Source organism: Solanum pennellii, chromosome 8, assembly GCF_001406875.1.
Source record: "Solanum pennellii chromosome 8, SPENNV200".
NCBI classification, from domain to species: Eukaryota; Viridiplantae; Streptophyta; class Magnoliopsida; order Solanales; family Solanaceae; genus Solanum; species Solanum pennellii.
The window spans coordinates 2,115,825-2,131,692 of NC_028644.1; the positions used below are offsets into that span (position 1 = coordinate 2,115,825).

The 15,868-nt window shown below is 33.7% G+C and overlaps 1 protein-coding gene across 1 annotated transcript; it reads right to left on the minus strand.

The window, feature by feature from the left end:
- Positions 1–1,234: 1,234 nt before the first annotated feature.
- LOC107027226 (DNA mismatch repair protein MSH4) lies at positions 1,235–14,886 on the minus strand. The gene is made up of 24 exons (XM_015228406.2): positions 14,765–14,886; positions 11,972–12,175; positions 11,839–11,874; positions 11,622–11,734; positions 10,681–10,726; positions 9,900–9,946; positions 9,596–9,703; positions 9,209–9,284; positions 8,407–8,479; positions 8,171–8,316; positions 8,012–8,097; positions 7,383–7,522; positions 7,064–7,203; positions 6,936–6,986; positions 6,474–6,537; positions 5,018–5,161; positions 4,858–4,925; positions 4,668–4,726; positions 4,112–4,268; positions 3,810–3,862; positions 3,620–3,718; positions 2,315–2,429; positions 2,114–2,236; positions 1,235–1,565 (listed from the first exon to the last, which is right to left on the minus strand). The coding sequence occupies exons 1-24, from the start codon at positions 14,828–14,830 to the stop codon at positions 1,401–1,403; spliced, it is 2,379 nt and encodes a 792-aa protein (XP_015083892.1). The 5' UTR covers positions 14,831–14,886; the 3' UTR covers positions 1,235–1,400.
- Between the last annotated feature and the right edge of the window lie 982 nt (positions 14,887–15,868).

Below are 15,868 nucleotides of genomic sequence, written 5' to 3' on the forward strand. Positions count from 1 at the left end.
GTTGTTCAATATTAGAATGAAAGATTTATCTCAATCTGTAAGAATTACCTGTTTGAATGTTATGTATATAGTTGTTTGTACAATGAATTATTATATACAAAGCTGATCAAGGTATCTTGTATTGTTATATTCATATTTAAGTTTTTTTTGTATATTCAACTAGTTATATATTTATATAAGTAATTAACTTTTAAAAAATGATACAATTATTTGTATAATAATTTGTTTAAATTACAATTTTTTTTTGTATTTTATGTAATTATATGCAAAACTTCTTGAGAGATCTGTGTATATACAAGTACTATATTTCTATGTTTTATTTATACATATACAATTACTTATATATGTATATCATAATTAATTTAATACAAATCAAACAATTTATATTCATTTTATTTATATTCGTATATAAATTTGTTTATATGCATACAATTTTTTGTATATTTCTATATTCGTTTTATTTACATTTATATATAAACTTTGTTTATACATATACAATTTTTTTATATTCAACTAGTTATATATGTATATAAGTAATTACTTTTAAAAATCAGGTACAATTATTTGTATAATAATTTGTTTCAAATCACAATTTTTTTTTATATTTTACATTATTATATACAAAACTGCTTGAGGGATTTGTGTGTATATGTATATAATAATTATTTTACAATTTGATGCAAATTAAACAATTTATATTCATTTATTTACATTCGTATATAAACTTTTTATACGTTAAAAAGTTTAGTTTCCCAGAAACAAGTTTGTATGGATTTTCAGTTGCAATAGAATTCTTTTTTGGGAAAATATTTGATTTTGAATGTTTAGCTTAAATTATGGGATTATGTAAATGTTTGTAACCATATTTAGGCTTGTTGTTACTACTTAATAGAAAAGTAAAATATAGTACAAATTTTAAAAAAAACGTTTTATACAAAATAAAAAGCTACATAACAAACTATACTATACTCATAAAATATAATTATGTAAATTATACCCATATAATGTTATTTTATAAATTCAGTTTGCCATATATGAAATTTCCCAAAAAAAAAAAAAACCTTTTAAGGTCCCCATATTTTGAACAGAAGTTGATGTGACATAAATAAATATTTTAGCTAAATATGTAATTATTTTTATTGGTCCACATTAATTAGACCAATTTCATTTGCAATCATATCCAGTGAAAGAACAAAACTTGTAATTTTATGCAAATTAAAATAGGCCCTCCATGAGAAATCAAGAACCCTTTCATCATCAGATATTTAGAATTCCACTTGTTTTTTAGTAGTTATCTTAAAGTACCATTTTCTTAGTCCAAGATTATCAGATAGGTTCAAAATTTCAGATCACAGTGTTGATATTAGATGAAATATATATGAGTAAATGGTTCTACTTACCTAAAGCCTTCCACCAATATAGTTTTCCTTAAGGTTCTGCAGAGCCTCCCTTAAAGAATCTTCATCCTGATCAGAATATTTCAAGCACATCAGCCGTTGAGCTACACGGTAAATCAATTGTACGTCCTCGTACTGTCTGCAATTCACCTCCATTCTCTTCATTTCCTATACGATAAGAAAAAAAGAAGGCAAAATGATCAAACATAACATGGATGTGCAATTTACCTTCCTCAAAGCTTGGAAAATTGAAACAAAAAATGCAGGGAAGAAACGCAGATGTATGGAAAATCTCCGCCTATGTGAGTTTCACAATGTGTAGTTGGTCCCAAACTCAGGATATAAGAGTAGCACTGTGATAGTTGATGGCCACCCTTGAAATCTATGTTGCTCGGACCCTTCAAAATGTCATAGGTGGATGTCTGATACTCCAAAAGTAGTGCATTTTGGAGAATCCGAACAACGTAGCTTAAAATAGTCTAAGTTGGTGCAAGGGTGAGATGTTACTATGATGCACTCAAGGGTGTGGTATGATGGTCAATGAAGTGAATTAAGAACCATGAGGTCTCAGGTTCAAATTCAATTTTTCCTGTTTGAAAGAGAATGGGGGTGGAAAGAAAAGGAACTCGCAGTGGTAAAACGAACTACAAGATCTTTCAACACAATGGCAATTTCCAAACAAGACATTCTCTCATTGCGGAAGTGAAACAAGTTACCTTCTCTGTGATCCTAGATGTGATTCTTTTGGCAGTCTCCACTACTGAACTTGGTAATCCAGCTACTCCTGCTAGCATGAGGCCGTAATGTGGCACATGACGTGACCCATCCTTCAGTTGAAACTAAGTAGAAAACACAAAGAGGAAATGAAAATGAAGGTATAAATTGTTTATAAACCACTGAGTGATTCAGAGATATACCTTGAAGTCCATGCGGTTATTCCTCACATCAACATCAAAATGAAGAATTTTTACATTTGGATACATGGTGGATAGCGCTGATAGATTTTCCATATGAGTAGCAAATATTGAGTACCTGCAAACAAATTGGCCGTACATTGGGTTAAATTATAAAACTTGGATGTATGTATTAAATTCTGCGACAAAATAATATTGATCCAACAGCAAGAGAGACAATTCTTTATGAAAACCTAAAGAACGTGTAGCTATTTTTCTTTATTTCTTATAACTGTGGTGTTTGGGCCAGCTTGCGCCTCCCACCAGCAACAACTATAGGTAACTGTATCCACCAAAGTTTGAACAGATAGGAAGAAATCACCAAGCGTTTTTGTCTTTGCTGGAATATGAACGTGAGACCTCATGGTTCTCAATCCACTTCATTGGCCACTAGGTCACACCCTTGGGGCCAAAGAACGTGTAGCTATTGAATACTTAAAAGAGTGACAACGTTCAATATAATAAGCTCACTGGGTAGAGAGATATCTGGACAGTGGAAATGCATCTACATTTATATAGAATTTGACATTATTATTCGGGTCACATGTCTAGGAATCTTAGAAGAGTTAATTAATCACAAAATTTAGCGCTCCAAACACCACTTAGTAGTTCTCTGCCAATTTTCTAAGCAGAACTTGAAGTGTAAAGTTTAATTCTGAGATATAATGACATCTAGGAAGTTACAAGATGAATTTTATCAGCCTTCTGAACAAAAATGAAGGGAGTTTTTAAAGATATTGTCTTGCTTCTCTATAATGAAAACTTCAAGCTAGTGATTCTATAAGAGGCTCAGTAAACAACCTTACAAGAAATTGTAGACGATATCACAAAATCCACTCCCTATTTCAAGGTCCGGTACAGTATTTATATTATTCAACCCTGATATTCAAATACCAGATAAGAATAATTTCAAGCATAATGTTCCCCTTGGTATGCCTTCTGTACTTTCATTAGCAATCTTGATTGGTTTCTAAATTTTTTGCTCCTTATTTGTATCCTGCTTCTAAGAAGCCCTTGAATTGGTAGTCATATCTTTTATAGCATCCAGGTAAAAGCAGAATTTTAGCAGTTTGCAAGTACCAAATATTACTTCAACTTATAAAGTGAAAAATTAAAGCCTAATTTTCAAACTTTGCTGCAGTCCATACAATGTAAAATACAAGCTAACTAATCATAGGCTTTGTTATAAAAAAAACAGCATGTTTGGGCTAGTAAATATTTAACCATATTGCATTTAAGATTGAAATACAAAGAGGGCTTTGAGATTACGCTTTAAGTGCCAATAGATGCTCACAACAGCTCCACGCGATTGCGAGTCCATCAGAGGATGAGGTCGCCCTCCCCAGTTCATCCATAACAATCAAACTTCTGTGTACAGCAAAGGAAGTACAAAATTTTAAACTTTAGACAGACAAATCCTCATGCTAAGTCAGTGGACACATTTTGTGAAACAATCTACCTATGGGACACGTTTTGCATGATAAAAGCCATCTCCTTCATCTCTGTCATGAACTACATAGACCACGTTACATGAAATACTGGTGATTTCTATATTGGCTATCTCCGTAACAGGATGATTCGAATATAAGAGAACATTTACAATTTGAAGATGTCAAACTTCAGAAGAAATTTGGCTAAACTATGGTTAAGCTTTTTCACAAGTAAAACTAACTATGCATAAATACAGGAACAAAATCATTGCTATTCTAAAATATAGAACTTCCATGCAAGAATATACCATTCACAACTAGATGATTATACCGTGCTAGAATTTGATTCGAGACTGTCCATTGTTCCCATCCTTGTAAAAATACGATCGACCACCCTCAAAGTGGCAAATCGAGCAGGAATATAGCAACCAATTTGAGCAAGGATGACCATCAAACAAACTTGCTGAAGATAAGTACTTTTTCCGCTCCTACAACAAACAACATGCATGAGTTATCAGGTAGAAAATGGCACAACAAATTCATGTGAGGCAGAAAGAGCTTATCTAAGATGCATGGAAGGGATGAGAGAGAAGTCAAGAGGGGTTGAAGTCCCCATCATCCATTTTTTTTCTTTGCTCAGTGCTTCAATAAAAAGACGGAAAAAAACTTATGCTGTAGCTTCCCATTAAACATATGTCCGGGGATACATCTTAATCGGGAGAAGAAGGTTCTCATTTGTTCCCTTCCCTCGTCCAAAATTTTGAAGAGTTTGACATGATGTGAAAGGGGATATGGTGTCACTCATACCGGATTCCGTGATACTCACAAGAAGAACAAACCTACACAGACAGTTTAATTTTATTAAGGAATATAATAAGGTTGCTTACATGTTTGGGCCCATTACAATAGCCATATTTGATGCTTCAGAAAGAAAGATGCCATTTGGCTGCAAAAGAGAAGTCAATACCACTTCCAAATTCAGAAAATTCTAGTATCAAAGTAGACAAAGGCCATTAACTTGCTATGTCAAGATCAATTTCAAACTTCTTCTCAGATCACTAGAAGAAAACAACATACAATGAAATCATTGTGTATGCTTTCCAGAATGGGGTGCCGTCCAGAATCAATTGCCAATGGGCCATCACCTAAGAGGGGAGAAAAATTTAAATTTAACAAATCAATTTTTTTCATAATCTTGGCATCAAGCAAGTATTGAGAGTTACGACTAAATACTCACATGTAAAACGAGCTCTAGTATATCTATCAACTGGTTTCGTTGATATAGTGTGAGCAAATGAATTTACCATCATATCTAAAAGGCACAACACTTCTGAAAGAACAGTAAGCACAGAGACATCCTCTCGTATTGCATCCATTAATGCTGCATGTTAGCATGAAAGGAAAAAATTCTAAGTACAGATAGTTCTCAAATAACAATAGGGTAAACAGAATGAAGAGTATGCCACTTGCTGAATATATTATATGCAAATACAGGTTAACAGATGCATCTTTCATGTGTTAAGCAGAATTGTCAGAGACATACAAAAACCAATATTAATACAAAAGTAACAAGCAGAAGATGCTTATCTTCCAAGTAGAGATTGGAAGAAAACATTAACATCCCATCTCATTCAGAAAAACCCCTATCATTCTAATCAGCATGTCGCTACTAGTAGTTAAGTAATGTTACTCTTGCTAAGCAACCATCTATATTATAAAGGGAATAAGTCCTGTCTGGAGCTATGCTTTAGATTCATTAAGGTGCAGGGAAACCACTACACAGATCTCTACCAGGGACCAGGACAGGCAATAAGATATAAAATATCATTGGATGCTTTTACTTATCAAAACAATATTATTGGAAGATTTTATCAAAGATTTTGACCTCTGTTGACATATGAAAAAACTCTTTAAAAAGCCAGTGGACTTGCAAAGTGAATGGCAAAGCACTCCCTTGCCCCGCCCATAAGCTACATGTATACAGTGATTTTGCAGTATTCTCTCATTGCAATCAACTCTGATAAACCATCCACGCATATATCTTATAGGGATTTGATGCAGAATGCAAGACGAAGAAGATAAGAAGATTTCAATAGATTATTCTTTCTATTTAACCAAAGCTCTAAAGATGTCTAATGATTTTTTTTCTTTCTAAATTTAGGTTTCAACTTAAGCTGATTCGCTGAAGAATTTAGGGCTACATTATCATATTCTTGAGTCAAGGATATTATAGTAATAAGGTATTTGTATTGAGTTCGTAGGAAATAAATATACCCTACTATTCTTTGCATCTTTTCAGCAATAGAACAACTAAGAATCAGCCCCACATTTTCCACTCTTATAATATGTTTATGTTCCTGATCCACTAAACTGTCATCAATCAACTTTACCCTCTGACATGACTGAAACCACAAAACTTTAGAATAGAAGTAGTCCCGATAGTTTCATTATTTCAAAGTTCAAACACCAAAAAAGGTTTGCTGAAAAAGATGAAAAACTATAATATGTTTAAGACATTTCTTCTTGCCCCTTGGAAGTACCCAAAGAAAATAATTTAAGCTTTATGAAGCAAATGCCTTAGTTATGAAGTCACCACTAATTTTGTCATTCTGCATGGACAAGCATTTGATTAGGTAGACAAGAGATCCAATAGCAGTTGTAGAGAAAGATGTACATTGCACCCATCAATTTACCTTCAAGACAAAGAGCAGTCCTCAACCAGCATTCTTTAGCTGCAGACTTGTTCCTCACATTCAACTGTGAGTGAAGAAAAAACACCTCATCTATGAGCAAAGAGAAGGATAACCACCTAAATATTTGCACTTACTCTCTAGTTACTTCGATTGTCTGGAACTTTTCAGAAACATTTTACACCACATAAAAGAAAACCAATTTATGTATTTCATGAGTGTAACTCATTCTCCACTACATTTGTCACTGTCCTTGCTTAAGCCTTAACACTACATTCACCAAACTATATAACTATTACCAAGCAGTGTGTCCTGACCTACCTTTCGCTATCATTGCAAATTGAAAGCATTTTACACCGAACCAGTAACTGGATTTCCTCATAAAGATTATCAAGAGGAATATATTATGATATCTGTTTTGCTCCAACCAAATGGAGCCTATAGTGGATTTCCAGTAATACTCACTGAAGCAAGTTCAAGACTCGAGCAATGGACATTGTTTCCATGTTTCACGACCTGATTATGTGAAACTTGTTAGAGGAAACAAAGCAAGATGCATAAGGAAAGTTTAACTTATATCATAGCATAACAACCTGGATGAACTTGCTGGGCAGTTTTCCCTGTATGTCCTTCTGTGGAATGCTAAAGTAAAACCCTTGCCTGTTATTGAATGGGATCTTCAAGTTCGGCAGTTTGAAATCTTGACGATACTTATTTGCGAGACTGTGTATAGCTATGAATTCAGTGTGTTAAAAACTAAGAAAATGCACTTAAAAGAAATTTAATCATTAACAGAAAACTTCCAATCCACTTCCTTCACTCGTCTCTGTTGCATACCTAATTTCACAGAGCCCCGAAATTTCCACTTTCCAAAAAAAAATAAAATTAAATCATGTAATATAATAGGAAAACCTTCGCTAGTGTCACAGAATGACCGTCGAGCCATATCAAGAAGCCCATCTGCTCCAGCCTTAACAGCAAAACACTGCTGTGTCCGTGCCACAAAAGGAACTCGCGTATGAAGGACATCTTCATCAATCACCTCTCCAATTCTGTGAAAGTAAATGATGCATGGATAAAATAAATATATGAACTGCTGAATGAACATAATAACACAGTTATTGTCATCTAGGAATGATCATATAATAATTAGAGAACTTAATGTATAATACAAAGAAATCACCACTCAATTTGCCACATCATAGCATCTTAATCCTTTAGCGATGAACTTTATTTTACTCTTACTTCGTTTAATTGAGAGAAACTAATTTTCAGACTAACAAAAACAGTATCCATCAAATATCCTAAATCATCATCTTAGAACTGTGTGGCACCTAAGAAGATTGAGTAGGCACAGGAATAATTAGCTCATGGACGTTAGACAAAATTGAGGAACAGGAATCCTCTCTTTCGGCAGAACAAGAACAGAAAAAGAAGAAGGTCCTCCTAGAGGGGAACTCTCTGAATTCTGAAGAGGGATCTCTCCGACAAGGAGGAAATCGGGGGAAAGCATCATATATCTAGGTAAATTTGAACATTACCTTTTCCTTATTGAAGTATATTTTTCATTCTCACATATGGTTTTGTACACATTTCCAAGCAGACAACTCTTGGCTTCTTTAAGAACCTGAATCACAAGCTAGTTATTGTACCAGATAGGATCCAGAAAATGTAAACCCCTGAACCGAACAATGGTGCACCTTGGAGAGTAACGGTAAAGCATCAAGAGCTGTTTTGAGAAGAATAATGCTGGATATCATTATCTGGCTCCTTCTTCCATTATCCGAAGCCAAGACTTCATTAGTAACTCTCTTTGGTTTGAAGCAGAAGTGACAAAGGACCCGATCTAGATGGAGAAGCATACATCAACTTTCTGACATGGGAACAAACTATATAGAATACGAGTGAGAACCCACCTCCTTCCTTATATGGTTACCTGTTTCTTTCGGGAACTTACGAAGGGCCTGAGACAAACCAAAGAATAGCTGTTCATTGCTCATCAACTCATCCTGGAGATTAATTGAGGGAAGTGTCAAACTAAAAGAGTGATATCAGGGCCTCAAAGAAAAAGAAATAATGCTTTCAAAAGCTGTAAAGCATGATAATTGTCAAAAAAGGGTAAAGAAACAGTTTTAACACTTTCTTGAAGATAGTATATACTTGAAGGTTTTGGCTAGGTCAAATTATATCCTGATAAGCACGGCATAAAACTACAAGATCATAACTCTCAGAAAACAGTTGCCGGCTTGTTTAATGTTTATTGCAACTAAAACCCAATCAAGTAATGACCAATGTAATTGCATAATCTGCCAGCTATAGTCAAAAAGCACATCCCTGATCCCTCAGTGTTAAAAACTTCTATGTCTGTAAGTAATCAAAGAAACCTCAATCTCCTCCTTCCTGTTTCAATCCTTCTTCTTTTTTTTCACCCAAAGCAGCACAAGCATATTATTAAATAAAGCCTTTTTTCAGAGAAGGCTTCTTCTCAATAAAATAATTCTTCTAGAGGAGATATAACGAACAATAACTATGCCTCAATTCCAAACAAGTTGGTGTCAGCTATATTATCCTGTAGTAGATATAACGACAATAGATAAATTCTTAAAGCAGAAAATTACTAGACAAAAGTACCATGTAAAACATGAAATTTTTCAGGAAGGAAAGTGGCAAATTTCGATTTCATAACAACAGAGCATGTTATACATTCTTCTGTTGCATGTGATACATTGAAAAAATACCAGGCAATCGAGTCGAGTGTTAATTGTCTCTATGTCTTTCAGAGGCTGCAAAAGATTTGCCCTCAGAAGTCTAGTCCTGCAGTGGAGTATAATCAAGCAAATTCAGCATTATGCTACAGCTGCACAACATACTGAAAGACAGATTACGGAGCTTTCCATCCTGAGCAGAACATTGTCATGAGAACTATGAAGTTGGCTCAAGTGTGAGGGCTTTGTATGTACATGTGTCATACTTCTAATCAAAAGATAGCAAGAGGAATCATTAAGCACATATCTGACTTCTCTTTATATACAATTTGGTGCTATAGCAGGCGAAATTATTACATACCCTCCAATACTTCGAGTGAAAGATATAATACCAGTTAATCAATGAAATTATTTACATACCCTCCAATAGTTCGAGTTGTTTTAAGCATGTGGAATAAACTTCTCTTTTTGTTGTTTGTGCCCAGAAGAGAAGCGTGCATAGGCTCAATTATCTCCAAGTTCTGAACACTGCCATCAAAGATGAAGTATAAAATTTACAGTATCTACAAAATCGTACAGTAAATTCTAAACACATTCCTTTAGGATATTCTGTAACTATTTTGCTGATGTTGTTAGAGGAAATGAAACTGAGTAGCCACTACGATAATAAGTGATAGATGCAAGTTGATATGCAACTGTCACTAGTTTGGTATGAGGAGGCTACCTGGTGGAATCAATGTTCATGTGGTCAAAAGATCCATTGAAAGTAACCTGTGGAAGAGAAGATGACTTTGAATCCCAAATACTACTTTTAATTACTCAAGATACATGAAACTCTTAGATGTGCTTATCCACAAAGTGGCACATTAATATTATACGTATTTTTAACATTTCTGTTTCTTGATCACGCAATGAGAAATCTCTCTTACCAAAGGAACTTCAAAGAATTATAGCACATGGAACTATAAACAGCGATACTAACCTTCAAAGAGCTAAAAGTAATGTCAGTACAGTTTTTTTCCCTAAGAAACGGGATATGTTTGACTAACTCACTAACCTCCCACGGCCCCATCCGCCAAAAACAGAAATGAATAGAGAAAGAAATCCTCAGTGACATGTTCTAGTCATGTACAGTAAAGCTGGACATAGTAAGTATCAATTAACACAATAATGTGAACTCTCAGACCTACTAGGAAAAATCGGTCAGGCCAAAAATATGCAAAAACGTGATCCGAGACATTCTTCTTGCCGCAGCTACAATAATCACAACCAAATCAGGATTTATTGGTGAACGAGGTGTAGTTCATACTTCTTTCAAATTCTTACTCTTCACTGTGGTGCAATTTGATGGCTAAAACAATTGAAATCAATAGTTGTTCTATGCAAGGCTTTAATCATTTTGCATGGTAAAATTATTCTTGCAGTATATAAATTCAATAAATTGAAGTACTGTGTATTTTTTCTGCTCCTATTTGATCCTTTCAAGCATGAGAAGTCATACATACCAGCAAAGAGTGATTTGTTATAATAACACCTTTCTCTGCTTCGATCCTGCACATTATGTATGTGCCATGTGTATTAATATCCGGAGAAAAAATCAAGTGAAACAAGAGGCAGTTATCCTCTAAATCGTTAGCATCTTAATATGCCGAAAAATAATCTTGTTTTGTTACACATATTGGTAACATAGTTCATAGATCGACAATATATTTCCTTCAAAGTTAAGAATATTAAATTGACATTGCCAGTGTTACAAGGGTCTATGGTTGTAGTTGATACAAAATATAAATTGAAGAGAATCTGGAGATCTGATGCAAGTGATGTGCAGTAAAATCTTGTTGTAGCACAACAGAAATCGTGCTATCAGATGACCTCTTTGTTACAACTCTTACCAGGCATCAAATTGTGTCAGTTTTTCATAAAAGCTAATGAATGGAAGTCTTCAGATTACTCAAGGTAGTCTGTATTCAACAAAGTAACATACTAACATGAGGAAATTCAGATGTTGAAAGAGCTAAGGATGAGATCTCAAAGTCTTATGTCGATTGTGGAACACCACAATGTTACTCATTTGTGGAGAGAATTTTAGCTCCCTGCACTTGTGCTTAGAGGACATAATTGTTGACTTGGACTTGCTCTTTTAGACGCTGACAACTTAATCCCAAATAGTAACTAACTGAGATCTATACTAAATGTCCATTCCTGAACTTAGTGGCTCAAATTGCAAACTTAGGTATCAGAAAGAGCATGGGTGAGACTCTTATAGCAAAGCCAATTCAGTGTTTGTACCTATCAGAAATGAATATCAGTGTTGTCGCAAACTGTTCTACAAACTACATTACAACTCCCAAGACATGACTAAAGAACGTGAAATTATCATTCAACATGCAAGAAACATAGATGAAGTACCGCGTCCAATAAATTGGAAGTCACCATAGCATCATACCACTTGATAGTTGCAGCTGCTGCAGCCAAGCACAAATAGTATTGCTTGTAGTATGAATCCAGACCAAGAGCAGACGGTTCCTTAGCAGCTAAACCTTTAACCAGTACAGCTCCCTTCAGAATGTATTAAAGTTTGAAGCAGTGTCAGTGTTTAAAACTCATTAAGGCATATAGTTCAAAGCCATCACAATTTAATGGGGAAGCAGTCACGCCAATACCCTGGTATCATCAAAGCAACCACGGGCCATTATAACCTGTATACATCAACATAAGTATAAGTTTTTGACTTCTAAAACATTTTAATCACGCATTTTATCAAAACAGAGCCACCAATGTGTAGAGGAAACTTACCTTTTTTGTGGAGGAACAAACTCTGTCGGCCAGTTGTGAGACTCCGACCATTCCATCCGCCGCCAGTTTATTGGGGGAAACAATGATCACCATAGGTTCATAGAACTGTAGTAAAGTCTTTGTATTTTGATAGGAGCTGCTAGTCTCTATATACTGAGAAAGATGCAGTGATGCTGATCTCAAATCAAATGCAGCTACTCCAACCTGCCGATAAATTGCTATTACCAGTTAAGATATGAAACTCCGGCAAAGCATGGTTTTCTTTTCTTTTCAACTCTGAATTCTTAACAAGTTCTTACCTTTTTTGTAAGTAATATTCATCCAAAGAACTGGCAGAAAAACAACAATGTCTTTTTGAAAGTTAAGGAGACAAATTTCACTAGAATTTATGAATAACTTGGAAATTCAACTTTTTAACTGAATTAACATCTCAAACCGACTTGCATCCAGGGAACCTTAGGCACAGATTCTTTCTTTAGATGCAATTCACCCGAGTACTTACTGGGTTTCCTTTGAAAAAGGAAAAGAAAGTGTTAATCCATTTAAGTCAACAAGAAAAAATGTAGAGTGAAGCTTCACCCAGGGAAGCACCGTAGACTTCTTTTAGCTGGTTCCGTTTGAGATTATTTTAAGCCGTAAAGTTCTGAGGAACTACAATAAATGGTCCATAGATTCAACTTAAGCTAGAAGCTACTTAAAGAATTAACTAGAATGCTACCACAAGATTAACAAATGTCTTCAAGATGAAGGAAAATACTAATGTTGATGCACGCATTTAAGATGAGCAAATGTGAATGCAGCAGCCAAATGTAGAAGAGAGAAATAATTATAAAATTTTCTTTGTTTCCTCCATGGTATGAGTACTCACTAAGGAACAAATTATGGTAATGCATTCATTCATTAATTGGACAAAGTTACTCCTTTCACCCCAATTTATATGACAGACTTCACATTTTAGGATCTCCAAAAAAATGTTTATCATCATTCCACTGATAATATTGTTAATCCAACTTTCAAGAACTCAAATTTAGTTACCTTTCCAAATTTAAACTTTAGTGTGGTAGTTCACTATTTTACATATCAAACTAATTTCTCAGTTATTAATTTGATTCTTTTTCTATTATACTAGTCAAATTCAACATTTTAACCTCAGTCAAAAACCATCTTATGAAGTGCCCTGTATAGAGTATATCTTATTGTTTATTGTAAAGACCTAGATAGATTGGGAGGATCTGGTCTTTTATCAAATAATAAGAGCCTTAAATCAGTGCAACTTAGTGCTAGGAGAAAGGACTTGAGGAGGATTAGTATGGTTCATCGCATCAAATGTGATTGACCTAAACGTTTGCAAATATTTCTGTAATTTCAGAACCTTCTTTTTCACTAGTTCAGTAGCTCACACTTCAACAACAGCAGTCTAGCAGGCTACATCTTGATTACCTCCATACATCAGTGAATATCACATTATATAACCACATACCCAGACATAGACTTGAAATTAAGCATATTCTTCAAATTTGATAAACTCCAAACTATCAGTATATCATGACACGTATAAAACTGATGACCTGCTCTTACCTCTGAATTACTTCAACACAACAATAAATTTCAAGGATAGAACAGCCACATATTCTCTAACGGTATGCCTAAAATGAAGCATAATCCAATCCCTTCTTCGAATTTGAGAAACTCAAAGCTATCATCGGACATGTGCATCGTATTTATCCATTTCTCAAAATTCACAAACAATAAAGCTATAACACATGTGTTTATATACATGATATAAACACTCTTAAGGTCACAAAACTATACATATTTTAAGAAAAAAAGAAGTTCAAATCTGCTAGTTTCTACGTTGCAAAATAACATCTATCTATTCAACAGAAGTTCAAAAATGCTCGTAATACATAGCCAAAAATGCACTTAGAAAAAACTAAAATAATATCAACTTTGTGCATCACATCGCGAAATTTGCACCTGTAATTTAAAAGAACACGTTCAAATTTGCTTCTTAAGTTGTGAAATTGCCCCTATTGATTCCAACAAAAAAAGGGTTCAAATATGCTCCTTATACATCCCAAAACTGCACAGCTTCGTTCAAATTTAGGTTCCTATTCGCTGTTAACATCCCGAAATTCCATCTGTTTACTCAAATGAAGTTTAAATATGCTCATTACTAACAAAAGTTCACATTCAATCAGAAAAATGTTCATAATATGCTTGTAATACGTAGTTCAATAGCACCTATTCATTCAACAAAGAAGTTCAAATCCTCTCATCAGACATCACAAAATTGAACTGATTCATTCAAAATCACACATTAAACATCGTGAAATTGCTTCTGTTTACTCAAATGAAGTTCAAATTTGCTGGCCACTTAGGAAAACATCTTCATTCAAAAAAAAAAGTTCAGATTCATTCATCATACATCACAAAATTGCACTGCTACATTCAAAATCACACATTAAACATCACGAAATCGCATCTGTTAACTCAAATGAAGTTCAAATTTGCTCGTCACTTACGAAAACACCTTCATTAAAAAAAGGTTCAATATGCTCGTAATACATCGTGAAATAGCACCTATTCATTCAAAAAAACATTCAAATTCACTCATCGTACATCGCATTGATCCATTCAAAATTAAGTTCAAATTCGCTCGTTAAACATTCGAAATTACATCTGTTTACTCGAATTTTGCTGGTTATACATGTGATGTTCGTCAAAATATTCATGATGTTAATTCGTATATCAACACATGAAAATACACAAATGCGGAGAGGAGAAGATAACCTCCTTGGCTCGGTTCTCAATGAACCCGACGACGAAGCTTGATCTTTCTCCGGCGTCTTCTTCCATTGAACTCGAAGCACTCAGCTTCTGAACAGTGAGCAGTGGTGAAAAACGTGACTTCTCACATTCGCGCCAAGTTATATATATAGTAGCAAGTTTATTTTCACTTTTATTTTAATCGTGGTGCTTTTTTAATTGGCACGATCATAATTTTAATTTGACATAAAAAAAAAAATTAAAAAATATATAAATTATAAATATATATACATATGAATTGTAATCGAGGAAGTAAAAAATTGTGGATCAAAATATTTTTACCTATAATCTAATTTTGTGCACAAGTTTAAGAAAAAATTATCTTTACGAAGAATGACAATGAATATAAGAAATTTAAGTTTAACCCATAAAAAAATTCAAATCATCATAATTAGAAAATTACTTTTTCGTCTCATTTCTTCAACCAATATGAAATTCTAACGACATATTTCATCGATAAGAGCGAAGAATTGCACCACAAAATCATAATTTTCATTCATAATACTATAATTCTTAAAAATTAACTCGCCCCGCCTTTTTCCGTACCACTTAATATTTATTATCTCTTCATTTTATTAACTAGCTAAAATATATAATACTAAGTTACAATGCTCGTGTCACTTTCCTTGTTTATGTTATAAACAGTAAAAATAAATAAATCAACTATTAAATTATTCATAAAAAATTTAAGTGGAAATTATTTTTTTTAAGTATGGGGTTGATCTTTTTGAGTCTTTGTCTTTATATAAAACCACGTATATGGTCCTTCGTATATATACTGAAAAAATGATTTTGATGACATTTATTCTAACCGCTTACCAATAAGTAATCTCTTAATTGCTTATTTTTAATGATAGCATCATTCAGTTTTATTTTTATCCTATTTATTATCCTAATCTATACTAAAAAAAATGATTAACAATAATAAATGATGATATCGATCGAAGCACAACACTCGTTCTTGAGGCTCCTATTTAAGCAAATAGATGCTTTTCATTTCTTTTGATGGATATCGTCACACTACGAAATTTATATTTTAACGTAAATCGCTTTTTAACATAAATAATT